General features: G+C 38.3%; 1 protein-coding gene across 1 annotated transcript in view; it reads left to right on the forward strand.

The window, feature by feature from the left end:
- LOC128874883 (uncharacterized) overlaps nt 1–15,403 on the forward strand; it is a 256,873-nt gene that overhangs the window by 236,020 nt on the left and 5,450 nt on the right. Inside the window, exons 7-8 of the mRNA XM_054120014.1 lie at nt 13,988–14,177; nt 14,796–14,915. Of these exons, the coding sequence (XP_053975989.1) occupies nt 13,988–14,177; nt 14,796–14,915 (310 nt within the window). The remainder of the gene's footprint in view (nt 1–13,987; nt 14,178–14,795; nt 14,916–15,403) is intronic.

The raw sequence follows: 15,403 nt of genomic DNA on the forward strand, positions 1-15,403 counted from the left end.
AGATTTTGAAAGTGTCAACTGAAATTAATTTTCATGTGATTTATTTAAAAGTGTCATTTTTCTTCTTTCTTTATAAAAGAAAGTCTTTGGCAAAATTTGGACCCGATTAGTGGCGCTGGGATGGAGATATAGAATAAGAATAATAGTCTACGAAGAAAATTAAAGTTGAATGAGGCCAATCGATGTGTTCTAATGACATTGGTACATTTATACTCATCGAAATACTCATAGAAATACTCATACGGAAGAGTATATACGCATTAGACATTGATAAGTTAGATTTAATTAGAAATTTACGTTGGATCTCCTCCAGAGTTAAATGCAATCGATAAAGCAAGAGGTTAATTTTAATTAGTGGAGCCTCTGATGTTCAGGTATACCAGCTAAGCGTGTGCCCAGGGTACGTGTGTGAACGACGTTTGTACAGCCGCGTTTACAGTGTCGTAATTGAACAGCAGCTCGGTTTGCATTTCGGCACCAACCTAGCACCGATAGACCTTGCATTCTCGCGCTTTGATATCGCACGCGTGGTATGCGTGAAAGCTGAACGCAAGTATTTGAAAATATGTTCCATCTACTTTGTCTTTGAACCCTCTGTGGCGACGTGCTACCCCTTCAGCTTTGTAATGCTAAACTATTAATTATGAAAGTCATGCTAGAACATGTTTGCTCCTGGACATTTTTATATTCACAGAAAATGAAAAATATGGATATTTGATTCTAGTTTTGACGAAGTTGATCCTGAATATCTTCGTAATTTCGAACAATACGTTTCGAACGTTACGAAAATGTTACGTGCGAAAGTTGTAAGATAGAATGACATCGTTTCGTGTACTCGGGCGATACTGTGTACGTTTCGAGAAAGGGTTATATATTTTTGTTTAGTACGCAGTGTTATACGTTAAGGGGTAACGCCACTCTAGAGTCAGAAAAAACGGCGTAACTTTGATAATTAATTTTGAGAGTATCACAAAAGGAATAGGATTTTTACAAAATTTAATTAACACGTATTGAAGTATGAAAAAAATCGTTGTATTATAATTTTAGTACAAAATGGCGGCGACAGCAATCATCTGTTAATAATTCCACTACGCCCTCGCACTTCCTACATCCCATAAAAGTTACCACATCTATTGATTTAATAAATGAAGCATTAACGATGAACCACTATACTTCCTCCTACATAATTCCTCTAATAATATCAGTTACAACGACGTTAAAGGTACTAATTATAACTTCTTGAAAACTCGCCCCAGCGCTACAACCTCAACGATATTAAATATCTGACCAAAGCATCCCATTAGATTGTTACGGAAGGAACTTTCGCAAGGAACGCAATCTTATATTGAATACAAATGGTCACGATATTACGAAATTATATCGGCAAAGGAAACTTTGCGCGAGGAAGAAAACATCCCCCCAGACAACTTGGTATTCTAATTATTTCACCAGCCGCATAATTCGGATACTCCATCTATTCAGCTATGCGAAACGGCGGATTCATGAACCCGTAAGACCAGATTCCATAGACGGAAGCGGATATTAAGTTACGCAGACCACGGAGTTTTGGATTTATTTAAATCATACCTCGTTTTCACGTTCAAGAGCTGGACTTGACCTTTCGCCTTTTCAACATAATGAGACACGTCGGGATAAATGAGGCATGTATGTACGTGCACCGTGATACATCGCGCTAAAACAATGTTTAAATACCTTGATTTACGAACGTTTTTTCGACGTCTCGAATTATTCATGGAGTTATAACATTGTTAGCGAGTTAAAATTACTATAAGATGTTGTTTTTCATCATTTCCTGTCTTTTTTACTCTATAAATTTGTCTAAAAATTTGTCTGTGTCATTGTTTTCTCAAAAATTTTGTTGTCACCAGTTCTAATATTTCAATTTAAATTCTAATTTGACAGAACTGTTCAGAACCGCTTAAATTTTAATTAATAAAACAAAACAGTGACTTTTTATTCATTTTTTGACGTTCCAAGCTCCTTGATTGACTCAATAAATACGTCTCCGCAAGAGGCTGTTACGTCTCCTCAGGATTCTCGTTATGGTATCGTTGTCTAGCGTTCGCCGACTATTACAGTCGTACGTAACAGTTACTGCATTGTAAATCACGGTTACGAACGGTGTAATCCGTGATTTTAGCATCGATACCCCGGGAAATTGATATTCGCAATCTCCGCGAGGCCGATCTATCTCGCGTCCGCGCCATTTAACGGGAAGCGACGGCGATGGTGGTCGTTAACAGACCGAGCAGAGAAAGGAAAAAAGCACGAAGCTCGGTATCTCCCTCCTCTCGGTTCGCTAGGTGCACGAGAAAAAATTCAGAAGGTAGAAGAAAAAGGAACTCGGGACTTTTGCTACTCGTGTTTGGATTGCTCCCGCTTTTTCCCCTCTTCTTTCTCGTCTCGATGACGTTCACCTCCGAGAATCGCACGATAAGGGAATCGTCGATTCTTTTCACAGTTTCAGTAGATTCTTCGATTCTGATGTACACCGTTGCTCAGAAGTCTCGAGCATTCTTATTGCTTGTTGTAAGTTTAAAGTCACCGCTGCAAAACCAAAAACGAATGAAACTTGGTGAATTTTTATCAAAATTGTTTTAATATTTATAGTCCTGGAAGAGTTATTAAAGAGATCGGTGTGAAAGGTTTCTAACGCTTGTGTATTGCTAAGTTCCACGTTGAAAATAAGTGAAAAGAAAGAGTATGGTTATTTATACATGCGTTATTGTTTAAACAAACGCAAATTTAATATAAAAACAAGTCCAATGCCAAGATTATGGAGAATTGATGGTAATTTTTGGGAATTGTCTACAGAGCACCATTCTTTTCTGTCTATTTTCGAGCCAATAGAATAGAATCAGTGGCTCCTCTGTCAGCATTACTGAAACAGAACACGTTCGGTTTACCTTTCGTTTTTATTTTTACGAACGTTTTCCATGTGCGGTGGTTAATCGGTTGGTACACGTCCAAAGCGCCATTAGCGGCGGGTCGTTCGTCGATCGTAATTACAAAAGTTGTTTAATTCGTTTTTTTCAAATGGTCGAAATACGGGTCTAAAGTTCGTTTGTACGAAATATCTCTGTCAACGTGATAGAGGACATCTTCTTTTTTTGAGGTTGCCTGGAAAATACAGAGAAAATTGTTTCGACAGATATTCCATGTTTTCTTTCGTTCCTATTTTCGTTGTCCCTTTGTTTTCGTCGTCCTTGTTACAGGAATATTTCACCGTCCGATTTCTTTTCGTAGCCACTCGTAACGTATCGAAGATTCGTCTGTTTACCAGTTTTGGCAGCAGAATAGACAGAACACAGGTTATTCTGGTACTTCTGCTTTTATTAAATGCAAATTTAACGTACGTTTTAATACGCTATTCTGGTAAGTAAAACTCAGAGCAACGATTGCATTCGAATATCTATTACCATTTTACGGTATTATCGAAGAAATGCAATTTTCTTCTGATCGAACTCCGGTTCCCGCACTTCAACGTTTTCTGGCAATTCCCTTATCGGAAACGTAACATGTTGGTATCCTTCCAAAGTGCCTCGTAGAATTTAACAAATTGCGACTGTGTGACAAGATGTCGGGCAAGAGTGACTACGTAGCATGAAGCTGCAGTCGTCTCGGCTTATTTTCATTAAGGCTTTATCGTCCGACAAGATTCGCACAGATAGGATATAACGAAAAAATGTAATTAATGTAGTCAAGTACTTTTAACATATGTATCAAAAACTTACATTGGACACTCGATATTCTCAGAACAAATTCACAATAATCAAGGCTCTAATAATATTTCTATACTCGCTACTGATCAACAGTTAATGTGAGTTCAAGTCTCATTTAAAAAAAAAGAATAATGAAGCCACGCATAAATTATTCAAAATTAAATATTCCAAAGTGCACGAATAAATCCGCGAGTCGCCATTATTTTTAATAATTCTTTTTAAGCGTTCATTTCCCCTGAAAAAGAAAACGAATTCAAACTGGCAGCGACGATTTCAATGCTTTTGTAAAAAAAGAAAAACACGCAAAAAGTCGTCGATCCGTGCGAGCGATATTCCAACAGCTTTCCCGTGCAATAACTCCGCGGAGCGAATTAAATTTAGCGAACGAAATTTCCACGGAACTCTAACTGGATTCCATTTCGACGGATCTCTAACTGGATTCCATCCCAGTGACATATTCCCAACAGAAAAATACAATTTTCTGTCTGTCTGGGCCGGCCTGGTCATGGAAATCCTAGTCACGTACGGTTTACTCGCTGTCGGCAATTGCGACATGTTCCATGTATTTACTTGACTGTCGTTAAACCTTTTGGTAACAAGCCAAAGAGACGACGAGCGACGAGCGAGCCCGGTCCAGCGGCCTTCTAATTTCCTAGCGTTCATGCCGACGGTGGATTTTAACGAATGATACCGTTTACCACTAATTGTCACGGTCGACGTATTCCATGAGTGTTACAGATGCTCGCGTTAAACTCGTCTAATGTTCGTTTCGCGCGCACTCGTCGCCCCGTAAACCCAGTTTCACTTTTTCTCCACGATTTCGAGATGCTGCCACTCGCTTTTCTTAATCGCGAAGCATTAATGCCTCGTCTCCGTGTCAGTCGCGTTTATAACGTTCTTCGATTCCTCCTCCACCATCGGAGAGAAGTGAAATGTAAAAAGTGACGCTTCAATGAACATACTTAAATGCTAGTCTCTGTGCCATCTTATTGCAAAATGTGCGAACAGGAATCGCATTGCATTAAATAGTCTAACTTTGGAAACGTGTCTTTTTTTGGGGATTATTAGACTTGATTATAAATTCTTATAGCTTTCTCGAAGCGTTGACACTGCTGCAAACATACAGGATCTTTCAAAAGAGGCTTCAGAATTTTGGTTTTTAATATATTCAATATCTATAAATCAATATCAATATCTAAAATGTCTATATTTTCGTATGTCTATGAATTACAATAGTTTTTAAGTGGAGAAGATCGCAATGGGCCAAGGAAGACCCGAGGAATGCTCTCGAAATAATCATACCGTTTTTTATTCGCCGACGCTCCCACTAATTGTTACAGTCGACAAATTCCCCAAGTGCCACAGATGCTCGCGTCAAAACTCGCCTAATGCTCGTTTCGCGCGAACTCGTCGCCCCGTAAACCCAGTTTCCCTTTTTCCGCGACGCTGTTCCCTCTTCTCCTTAATCGTAAAGCGTTGATGCCTCGTCTCCAATTAATCCGCGACGTTTCAATCGCGGCTCCGCGTGAAACGCGAAACGCCAGCGGGCTTTCCGTGCCCGCGGTGCCATTAGTCGAACTTGCAACTATGTCAGAAGATCGGCGTTTGGACCACTTGAGCCTCCGCTGGAAATATTTCGCTCGTCGCTAGCGTGAAAAAGTTGGTAAAGAGGATTGATGCAGTCGCTTCGCGGGAAATACTGAGAGGTTCGGTTTATCGGTGAACTTCTGACCTGAAACGATATATCATACGCCCGTTTAGAGAAGAGCATTTTGATAACTTTTCGAGTAAACGGGCGGAGCTGGGAAGGGGACGTTAGGGCTATCTGGCAGACCTTTGCTTCGAACGTCTGGACATTCAACGTTCGGGACAGGCAATTCGTCTGAATTGGTGGTTCGGGATGAGATCTGTAAGGAACGGGGATTTTGTGACTGGTGATGACGATGAATCGTGTGAATCGGCATTTGAGGAGGAAAAGAAATCTAAAATGTATTGTAAGTAGCTAATTGAGGCCTTGAGAACCAGAGTGGTCTAAGTAACAATTTTTTATACAACATTACATTTTGTTTTCATCGATATAACCATGATGCAAAAGTTGCGAAGCAAACAAAGATGGTAGATTAATGTCTACTTTTAGATTTTTAGCGAGATCATATAATTTAAATAATTTGAAAATAAATAATATATAATAAGTAGTTATTAAAGTAAGAAAACCGGAGTGGAGATTAGTAAATGAGGTCACGTCGAACAGCAATACAGCATTCGTAACATGTATGCATTCTTAAAATACCAGGCTGCTCTATTAATAATGCCAAGTGCTCTAAATCATCGCTTCACAATATTGTGATTACGTTCATCAGGGAATAGGTTAGCTGAAAATTAGATACCCAGATCTCGAGTAAACTGCTGACAATAGAACGTCGTTTAGAGCGAAGATACGTTTTACCGTATTCCTCTTGAGATTAAAGCGAATAACAGCACTTACAGAAATTAAATGTCAGCTTATTTTCATTACAGACTGTTCTTCCAGTCGAATAACATCTTTTTTGTATTTAGGGCAAGCTCTTGATTCTCTATTGCGTGACTTTTGTTTCCTCATTCGAAAAGTAATTATTCCTCCGACGAGAGTAGTGTGTATACAGTTGGACTCATAAATATTCATACCCTACTCTACATCTAACAAAGAAGTTTGTCTAAATTGAATAATAGGTTTGATGTTTTCAAATAAATGTTTTACATGGATAAACATTATACTTGTATACACGTGATGAAAAATTTATTTGGAAACCTCAAACCTATAATTTAATTTGGACATATATATAAATATATGGAATATGTCTATAATTAAATTAAATTATAGGTTCAACGTTTCCAAATCAATTTTTCATTCCATATATACAAGTATAAAGTTTGTCCATGGATACATCCACGTATATAATTAATCTAAATTATGCATAACATATTATATATAATTTAGACATACTCTATAATTAAATTTAGACAAATTCCTTCAATAAACACAGAGTACGAATATTTATTAAACTGTACGTGCCTATTGCAGTTCATATTTCAAGAAAATACCGATACTAATTAGAAATACCGTAAAAATTCAGTTATATAATAAAAGGTAAAGATGCTATTTAGGAAATAAGGAGTGTTGACCATGCGCATCGATATCCACACATGGCAGAGGCCGTGATCCTCGAGCAAATTGCACAACCGTCGATGAGAGCGACGTATGTGGCTATCGTAGTTCATATTTCATGAGGATCGAGCCGTATCAAGCATTCCAAGCAGGTTCGAAGTGTTTGTTACCGTGCCGATAAGAGCTGGCTGTTCCCGACTGGGGGAGCCAAGGGTAGAAGGGACGGGGTTGTGTAACTGCAACATCTGTTGGCGAAGATCTTAAGGTCTATCCCGCATCTGTTGTTCGGACATTTCGACACATCGCGAGGCTTTTCCGTGAGGGAGAACGCAGCTCCGCGGCTCGCATTGAAAAGATTTGGAATTGTAAAGAGGCGCGAAGATGATGGGCAAAGTTGCGATCTCACCGTGACTCGAAACATCCGAGGGATTTGCCTGTTATTTATTAGTTCTCGACAGCAGCCTCGGGGTTACCGTAGAATCTGTCGACAGATTGAAATATAGATTTTCGTTCAATCTGACGATTCGTAAATGTTTATTGCAAAAATTCGTGTGACAAATAGTGAATTCTATTTTGTATTCCATCACGGATTGTTGGATCGTGGAGGAACAATTTTTGTACTTCAATTTTAAACCATATTTTAAATTATAAGCTCGATATTATTATAATATATAATAATTTAAAATAATTGTCTTAAATGAGAAAATTACCCGATGGAAAGTTTTAATTCAATTAAGTAAATGAGTTGTTACCGCAACAACGAGGTTGGAATTCTCGATGGACTCCGCAAGATCATCCGAGGATTAAGCAGCAGTTTTAAGTGAATAACTTTCCGCAAAGTTGTAAGTTCTTCATTTTGATTAAATCCGGAGATTCTACGGATAAGCAAGTGTTTTATTTCGGTAGAAGTTTAACGCGAGGATTTAAAGCGTGCTATCTCTAAACCAGTACTCTACTTTGCGTAATCTCAGGACGATGCTCGAGTGTTCGTACAACAGGCGCCCCATACCTTGGCTGGAGTGGTAAGTTCTCTGCTAACAGAATGTAGGATACTAGTATTTGCTTTGGTCATTAAGCAGCTCCCGGCAGCTCGAACTTCGCATAAAGGACTCGCTGCGAAATGTTTGTCCACTGGTGAAATCGCTAAATGTTCCTTGTTTGTTGTACCTCGCGTGAGTTCTTGATTTTATCAACGAATCAACTGTTATAATAAGACGAGAAATTCAATCATTAAATCAATAGTGACCTCCGATGGGTGGCAGTTGATATCTTCCATATTTTCCGAGGAAATACTTCCAAAAAATTACAAAATTTACTCGAATATATATGTAAAATGTTCTCAAAGTTTCATTAAATTATATTTTTGGAGGATTGTCAGAAAATATTTATTTACGAAGCGTAAATCACGTAAGCAAATATTAATACCTATACTCAAAGGATGGTCAGGAAATCTATATCAGGTGGTGGGATAGAACGTATATTTCTTCATTGCTAAACAAATTCATCCAAATCACTAAGTAAACGTAGTCCTAAACCAACTTCCTCTTCTTAATTATACTGCTTTGATATCACAGAAAACGCAGGAACTCTCCATTGAACCAAATACGTCGTTGATCGCAGGAACGAGTTGCTTTTAGCATCCCGAAGGAATTCTTCCTTTCGTATTTCCTTCTGTTACCTACATAGCAACGGAATCGTTTAAGCATCGGGACTGATGATACCGTAGAAATTTTACGATTCGACGAGGAAGGAATCCGTCTCCCTCCTGCGGTACTCGACGGTTTCACTGACGTCGCGCTCAGACATGTTTCCGCTTTAATGGCACACTGAGACTCGATGGAATCACTGGGCGATCCTTTCCAAATGCGAGTGTGACGCGCCACGTCCCCGCCGCAGTAAATTCTTCATCGTCGTAAATCTCCTGGGCGAGTCCTCACCCTCGATTTCTCGTTGCCGCAATAAATACGAATCGTCGACGCGGGCTGTTTGACTTCGCGCCCGCCAGGACTCCTTCGCACATCGACCGCACGTCCTGATTTTCACGGGGAATTAAAAGTCCTTTCTGGTTCAATCCTGACGCGACATACGGACCGTTTCAAAACGCCATCGAGAAGTTAACCAGACTCGAATTCTAATATCATTTTCCTTACACTTTGTAATAATGCACACTGCAAAAGAAACGTTTACCTGATTTTATTATTTAACATAGGAGAATTATTTATTATTTAACATAGATTGAAAAGTGTAGGAGACTTAGGTGAGATTCTCGTGGGAAAATGGATATCAACATTTTTGAAGTAATGGAATTTTCTATAGGAATAATTTTGTAATTATTTTTTTATGCTAAATGCATTGCTAATCAAGGTGAAAGCTCGCATTATATTTATACTAGCAACCTTCCATTATGCAAAATTCTTCGAAGATATACATAGATGAGACTCTTGTGGGACACCAGAATGGATATCAACATTTCTGAAGTAATGGAATTTTCTATAGTAACAATTTTTTAATTATTTTTTGTTGCTAAATGCATTCCTAAACAAGGTGACACCTCGCCTTATAGCCTGAGGACACTTGGTCTTCGTGTATTTGCACTAGCAAGCTCCCATTGTGCGAAATTCTTCGAAGATATTGACGTTAGCGAGTGCACCAGCAGTCAAACTAAACACTACGTAGTACTACGACAAGGGTTTCCTGGCCCAGGGTTTATTTACCAAAAATAATCCCCTTGACGTCCTCTTCCACCCTATTAATTTATCGGTGTTATTTTGAAAAACCCTGTAGAGCATCTCCATCGAGAACCAGGAAGATTTCCGGTAGCTGTTGCGTGACGAGGAATTTCCCCTGAGACTTCCCTGGTGGGGTTTGCCTAAGTTTCTGTGGCTGGACTATCTTGTCTCTTTCCCGTCGCCATCCCAGACGACGTTACCGCCGTATGGAAGTTCTTCTCGGAGACGACAGGATGGGAATTCCTCGAATGTGGAAATGTCCCTTTGTGTCGAACGTTGTATCGATACTTGCGTTGCCAGGTGTTTTATTTCCGGTAGCAGTGTCCTGCCAAATCGTCTTACTCACGATCTTACTTACGCGTCATTGTAAATTCTTTTAGATGAACTGATACGGTGAAATATATTTTTTTATAATTTAGCTTTATTTCTTTTCTTCATTGCACATCATTGAAATAATATAAGTTTATTTCCATACCACTTATTTTCAAATCACTGTACAATTCTCATCTACATACTTTTCAACTTTCATGGGAATCAAATTTTAAATGTGTGATAATACGAACAATTTATATTGTTCATATGGAATTTGAAGTAGAAGGATGGATGCATTCGCGAAAAAATATTCCCTCGTTGACAACGAAACTTGATTAAACAAAGTTAAATTTTTAATTTTTAAACACTGCTTGCAGAAACGCTCTTTTTGCAAATAAAAAAAAAAAAATAGATTCACACGCTTTCGTATCGAATACTGCGAGATTTAATTACGAATACAGGGAGAATAATTCATCTGGACCGATGCTAATATCGTTCAGATCTCGTAATGCGCCTAAACGAAGTGTTTTAGTTAGTGAAACGGAAACAGAGTTTCACTGTATCCGTTTTACTCCGTAACAACGTCAGTGTATGAGGGGGTGGGTGGGGAAGGAAACTTTCTTGGCCACGAAGAGGGCGAACGAGAAATTCGGACAGATAAATCGAGCCAGTCGGATAGCCGGATTAAATTTAATAATACAGATACCGGCCAATCTCGGAGAGTAGTGGGTGGTTGCCTGCTCGCCGTTAATGTTTAACTATGCTTGAAACGCATGCCGTGTCAGATGAACCGGAAGAGAGCGTGGATACGGTCTTTCGAGAGTTTCTTTCTTTTCTTTATATCGTCCATGTTCCTACAGGGAGTATCCCTGGCGATCGTTCGCCAACCAGCGAGATGAATTATTCAACCGAAGTTTGTTGCTCTTGGTTGTCGAGGCTACAAATTTTTTGTAACTTGGAGCAAACAGGTTGGCAATTGATGCTTTAAAGCGTTCCTTATTATTATGTATGTTATACAAAGGTATACAATTTCCTTGATACCAATGAGACATAAATAACTTCTTTAGAAAATATACTTTTTAATTTATTTTTTAATAAATTCTATTAATGATATTTAAACATTTATTTTAGAGTTAGTTGTACGAATTGTATTTTCAATATTTTATAATGGATTGTATGAATCATATTTAAATTTATTATATGTATAACATATATTTCTCGTTAGCATGATTTTTGGTCTCATGAAATTTAAATAATCACATCCACTTGCGATATAACATTATTATAATTAATTATTTTAACGAATTTCGATCTCATATTGTTCTATAATACATTACAATATTCGTCTCCAGTGAAGTTTTATATTTATGTCTGAAAGGGTCGTCAAGTGCCGCTAAAAGGATTCTATAAAAACGAGCGTTTCTCCCGAAACATTCATTGCGTCAGGCTTGAAGAAACTAAATGATCTCAAGCCCCGAAGTACATGCTCATACATAATGTATAAAGTGGGTACCATCCTTTCCAGCGGCCACGCGGGGCGCTCTGAACGTGTTAGCCTCGAAGAAAGCTAACGCAGTGTTACACCTGTCAGAGCAATTTCGTCGTACCTGGATCATGCGACCTTCCAAAAGTCGGCCGCTAAGAGATTGCGCCCAACAAATGAAATTACCTTCGCGGCCGCAGAGGCACTTCCTTCAACGGCAGACCCTTCCGACGATTATCGTCTCCCAACTTCCACGGGGGCGTAATAATATCGAAACTCCCGCTTGATGGGAACCTTGAAGTATTTACTTAGCGAAATTTCTAAATTTTTAATACACGAGAGCTGGGAAGAAAGTTCCTGTTACACGGAAAATAAGATTCACCATCGCCATTGACGATATTGAATTAGTTCACTACGACGGACGATTATCATTTACTGTTGCACGTAAGGAATTTAAAGTTCAACGTTCTGATTTGTAAAATAGTCTTTGTAAAAATAATATGTTTAACACATGTAGTAGGTACATGTAGTAGAAACAATTATCATTCGATCAAGTTAGTTCAATATTCTTTTAAATCTACACGTGTTAAAATTTAATAATACCTATATATTTGCATTACAAATATTTTCTTTTGCTAAAATAATTTGCAGCTAGCATACCAATTATATTTTATTTTTCCTTTACGAATTCTAATCCATTTCGGACGTATAATTTTACAAAAGTCATTACGTTTTCATATTAAATCCGTGTCTCTCTCTCTCTCTCTCTCTCTCTCTCTCTCTCTCTCTCTCTCTCTCCCCCTCCCTCTTTTGGAGAGTAATGTCATCTTTAATAAGCGCAATACTGCGCGACTCGAGCCGGGATTCCTCTTTCATTCGCTCGTAACGAGCAAGATAGGCGTAGCTTGTTGTCTCTTGTTCCTAGAGCCACATTGTGTACGAGGAGACAATGCTCGTAATTTCCGCACGAATCTTAAGTGGAGGCAGGGTGAAAACTTCCAGGAGTCGATAGAACTTCCTGTTGGGCCGCGGGGTACGGGGACAGGGAAAAAAATCCGTGGAAGGAATTTCGATTGTATTGTTTCTGCTAAGTGAAAGCACTCAGACCTATCCATTGACGAGTACGAGACGTTCCATTATCATACCTTGACAAAGCCACGTTCAAAGTCACGGTCGATTGTTTCTCGATGAAGGAAATATTCTTCGTCGGGCATCAGCGAGTTCTTGCTTTGATATCACGATTATTGCTGACACAATTAGCCCGAGATCGGATAGTCGGATCGTCTTTGCGTCGAGGGTTGTACATCGATAAACAAAATTCCCTCTTGGATTAAATTTTAACGAGTACCTTATCGATTTACCCAGTTTCAATAAGCATTTTCTATTTTTAACCGACTTCGAAAAGGAGGAGGTTACTCAATTCGACATGTATATATATATTTTTTTTTTTAATTCTTCTTTGGCAAGTTACAAATGCTGACAGGCAGCATGCATGTAAATAACTATTCTTTGATGTTGCTTCATACTGTAATAAATATTAAGCAATGTTAAGAATGGAAGCATTAGTTAAAAAAAGTAGTAGTTATAAAACATGTTCGATAAAGTCATCTCAAATACTCTTTTTTACTCGCAACCTATAGAAGATTATATAATTAGGAAAGAAAACATTTATGGACATTCGTTTGGCATACATAATGTTATTAGTAGACTGCGGATGAATGGAAATATGTAAAAATCAATAATAATGTGCACAGTAGCAAAAATATATAAAATATCAAGAATAATACAAGTCCTACATCGTTTAGAAGATAAAACATACTTTCACTTAAGTTTCAATTCTTTTCCTATATCTGTGAAAATGTGCTTAAATATCCGCAGTCTAGTTATTAGTACACCAATTTAACGTTTAATTGATTATTTCAAGAACAGTCTGTACGTATATTCCTCGACCAGACAGAGAACGTACTTAGCCTAAGCTAGTTTCATCTCTCCTCCATCTTCGCATCTTTCAGCCAAAGTAAGCTCATAAAATGATGCAGTACTATGTCAGAGAACCCCTACGTTAGCTTACAAAATACGTCCCCGGTGCTTCGTCAAACGTCTGACAGCATTAATCTAGGGAAAGACGTAAATAGTATTACGTCGGTTCAGCTGTAACTCTTACAGGAAGGCCGTGTTTAACAGATACGTAGAAAACTAACCAAAATTTGTCTAGAGTGTTTCAAATACATACAAACATTGTACACAAGCAAAATCTCGATCTTAACATTCGTTTCCTCGAAATTAATTTCCAAAGAAGACTAATTTCACAGCAATTCGTCTGCCAAGTCTCCTTGAACGTTTAATTTCCAGCAACGGTTGCCCATATCTCGCGCAAATAGAAAGCGCGGCGACGTATCGGCAGAAATTCACTTCCTGTCGCCGTGAATCTTAGCGGGGCCGAGTTCCGATTTGTTCCAATTACGCCATAAAGTCTGCGTCGGGACGTTCCTCCTGGCGTCTACGTGTATACGTATAATCGATGTTTACCCCAGGGGAATTTCGCGGCGTCTAACTGTCGCATGACTCATTTCAGGCGGCGGTCTGGCGCGTCCGAAGATGACACTGAATCTGGACGCTGGTAACGGGACGAACAGCATCGGAAACCCCGGTCAGCTGGCACCGAAAAAACCTGGAGGTCTGAGCCTTGGATTGCCACTGGAGATTAGCACAGCCCGTGGATCCGCCGATCTCGTTGACGTGGACCTTCCTCTCGAGAGACAAGGGTACGTCCTTCGATTTTAATAGCTTGCGAAACATTCTGTCGTCTGCTCTGGAACTATACGCAGCGACAGGATTTTTTTTTTATTATTATCACTTCCAGTATCGGGTTGCTAATTACAATAGTATTTAAGTTGTCAAATATCTGAACTTGATCGACATATTTTTTTAGATGCTACAAACCATTCAAAAATTAATTTCATTTCGAGTTAAACGTAAATGTACTCACAATAATTCAGTGATACCTTAATATTTCATTCTTATTCTATCTTTCATTGTACAATTAAGATTCTTCTTCCATTGGATACATTCCTCTTATTTCAAAATTCCCTGACATATTTCTTTAAATGCTACAAACCATTCAAAAATTAATTTCATTTCGAGTTAAGCGTAAATGTACTTACAATAATTCAGTGATACCTTAATCTGTAATTCTTATACAATCTTTTATTGTACAATTAAGATTCATCTTCCATTTCGTACAGTCCTCTCAAACTTCCCCTTTTTGCTTATCCTGGCATTCATCAGATGTTTTTTATTACCTAAAGAAAAATTTTCATGTTTCTTTTTTATCGTTATCCTGTCGTTAAAACTAAATTGAACTTTCTTCGTTTGGCCTACAGGTGGTATCACGGATCCATCACAAGAATCGAGGCAGAAGCTGTCCTCCGACTTCTCAGGGAAGGAAGTTATTTGGTGAGGAACAGCGAATCGACCAAACAAGATTATTCTTTGTCGCTGAAGTAAGTTATTCGTATATACACAACCTTCATACTTTTCGCTTGGCAATCCGCCATATCTTTTTTCGACGAAACTTTCTGAAAAATGTCTTTTGACGATGAATACGGAATCAGGATTTCCTATTCCTTAGAATTTGAAGCAGTTGAAAAATGTTACAGCTCTTTTCTGGCAATGAGTTATACATTACTGTATACTTCAGTGTACACTGCGAAATATTGACGAAAAGTTTAAAGCTGTCTTCCTTTCATAGTACAATGTAAAAGAAATGGAAATGAAACAATACTGCTGATATAAAAGAGCTTTCGACGGAATGAAACTTCTTCTTAAATTAACAATAAAATTTGACGAATAAATACTATGCAGAGGGTCAAGATTATTTGGATGATCTCTTTTGTGCCATTTGATGGAAAAAGATTGCAGAATTTTTCTTTTTTAAATCGCGCTCATGTAATTTTATTTTGCATAATAAGTTTGTTGGACAAAGGTTCAA

This window comes from Hylaeus volcanicus, chromosome 4 (assembly GCF_026283585.1).
Source record: "Hylaeus volcanicus isolate JK05 chromosome 4, UHH_iyHylVolc1.0_haploid, whole genome shotgun sequence".
NCBI lineage: Eukaryota > Metazoa > Arthropoda > Insecta > Hymenoptera > Colletidae > Hylaeus > Hylaeus volcanicus.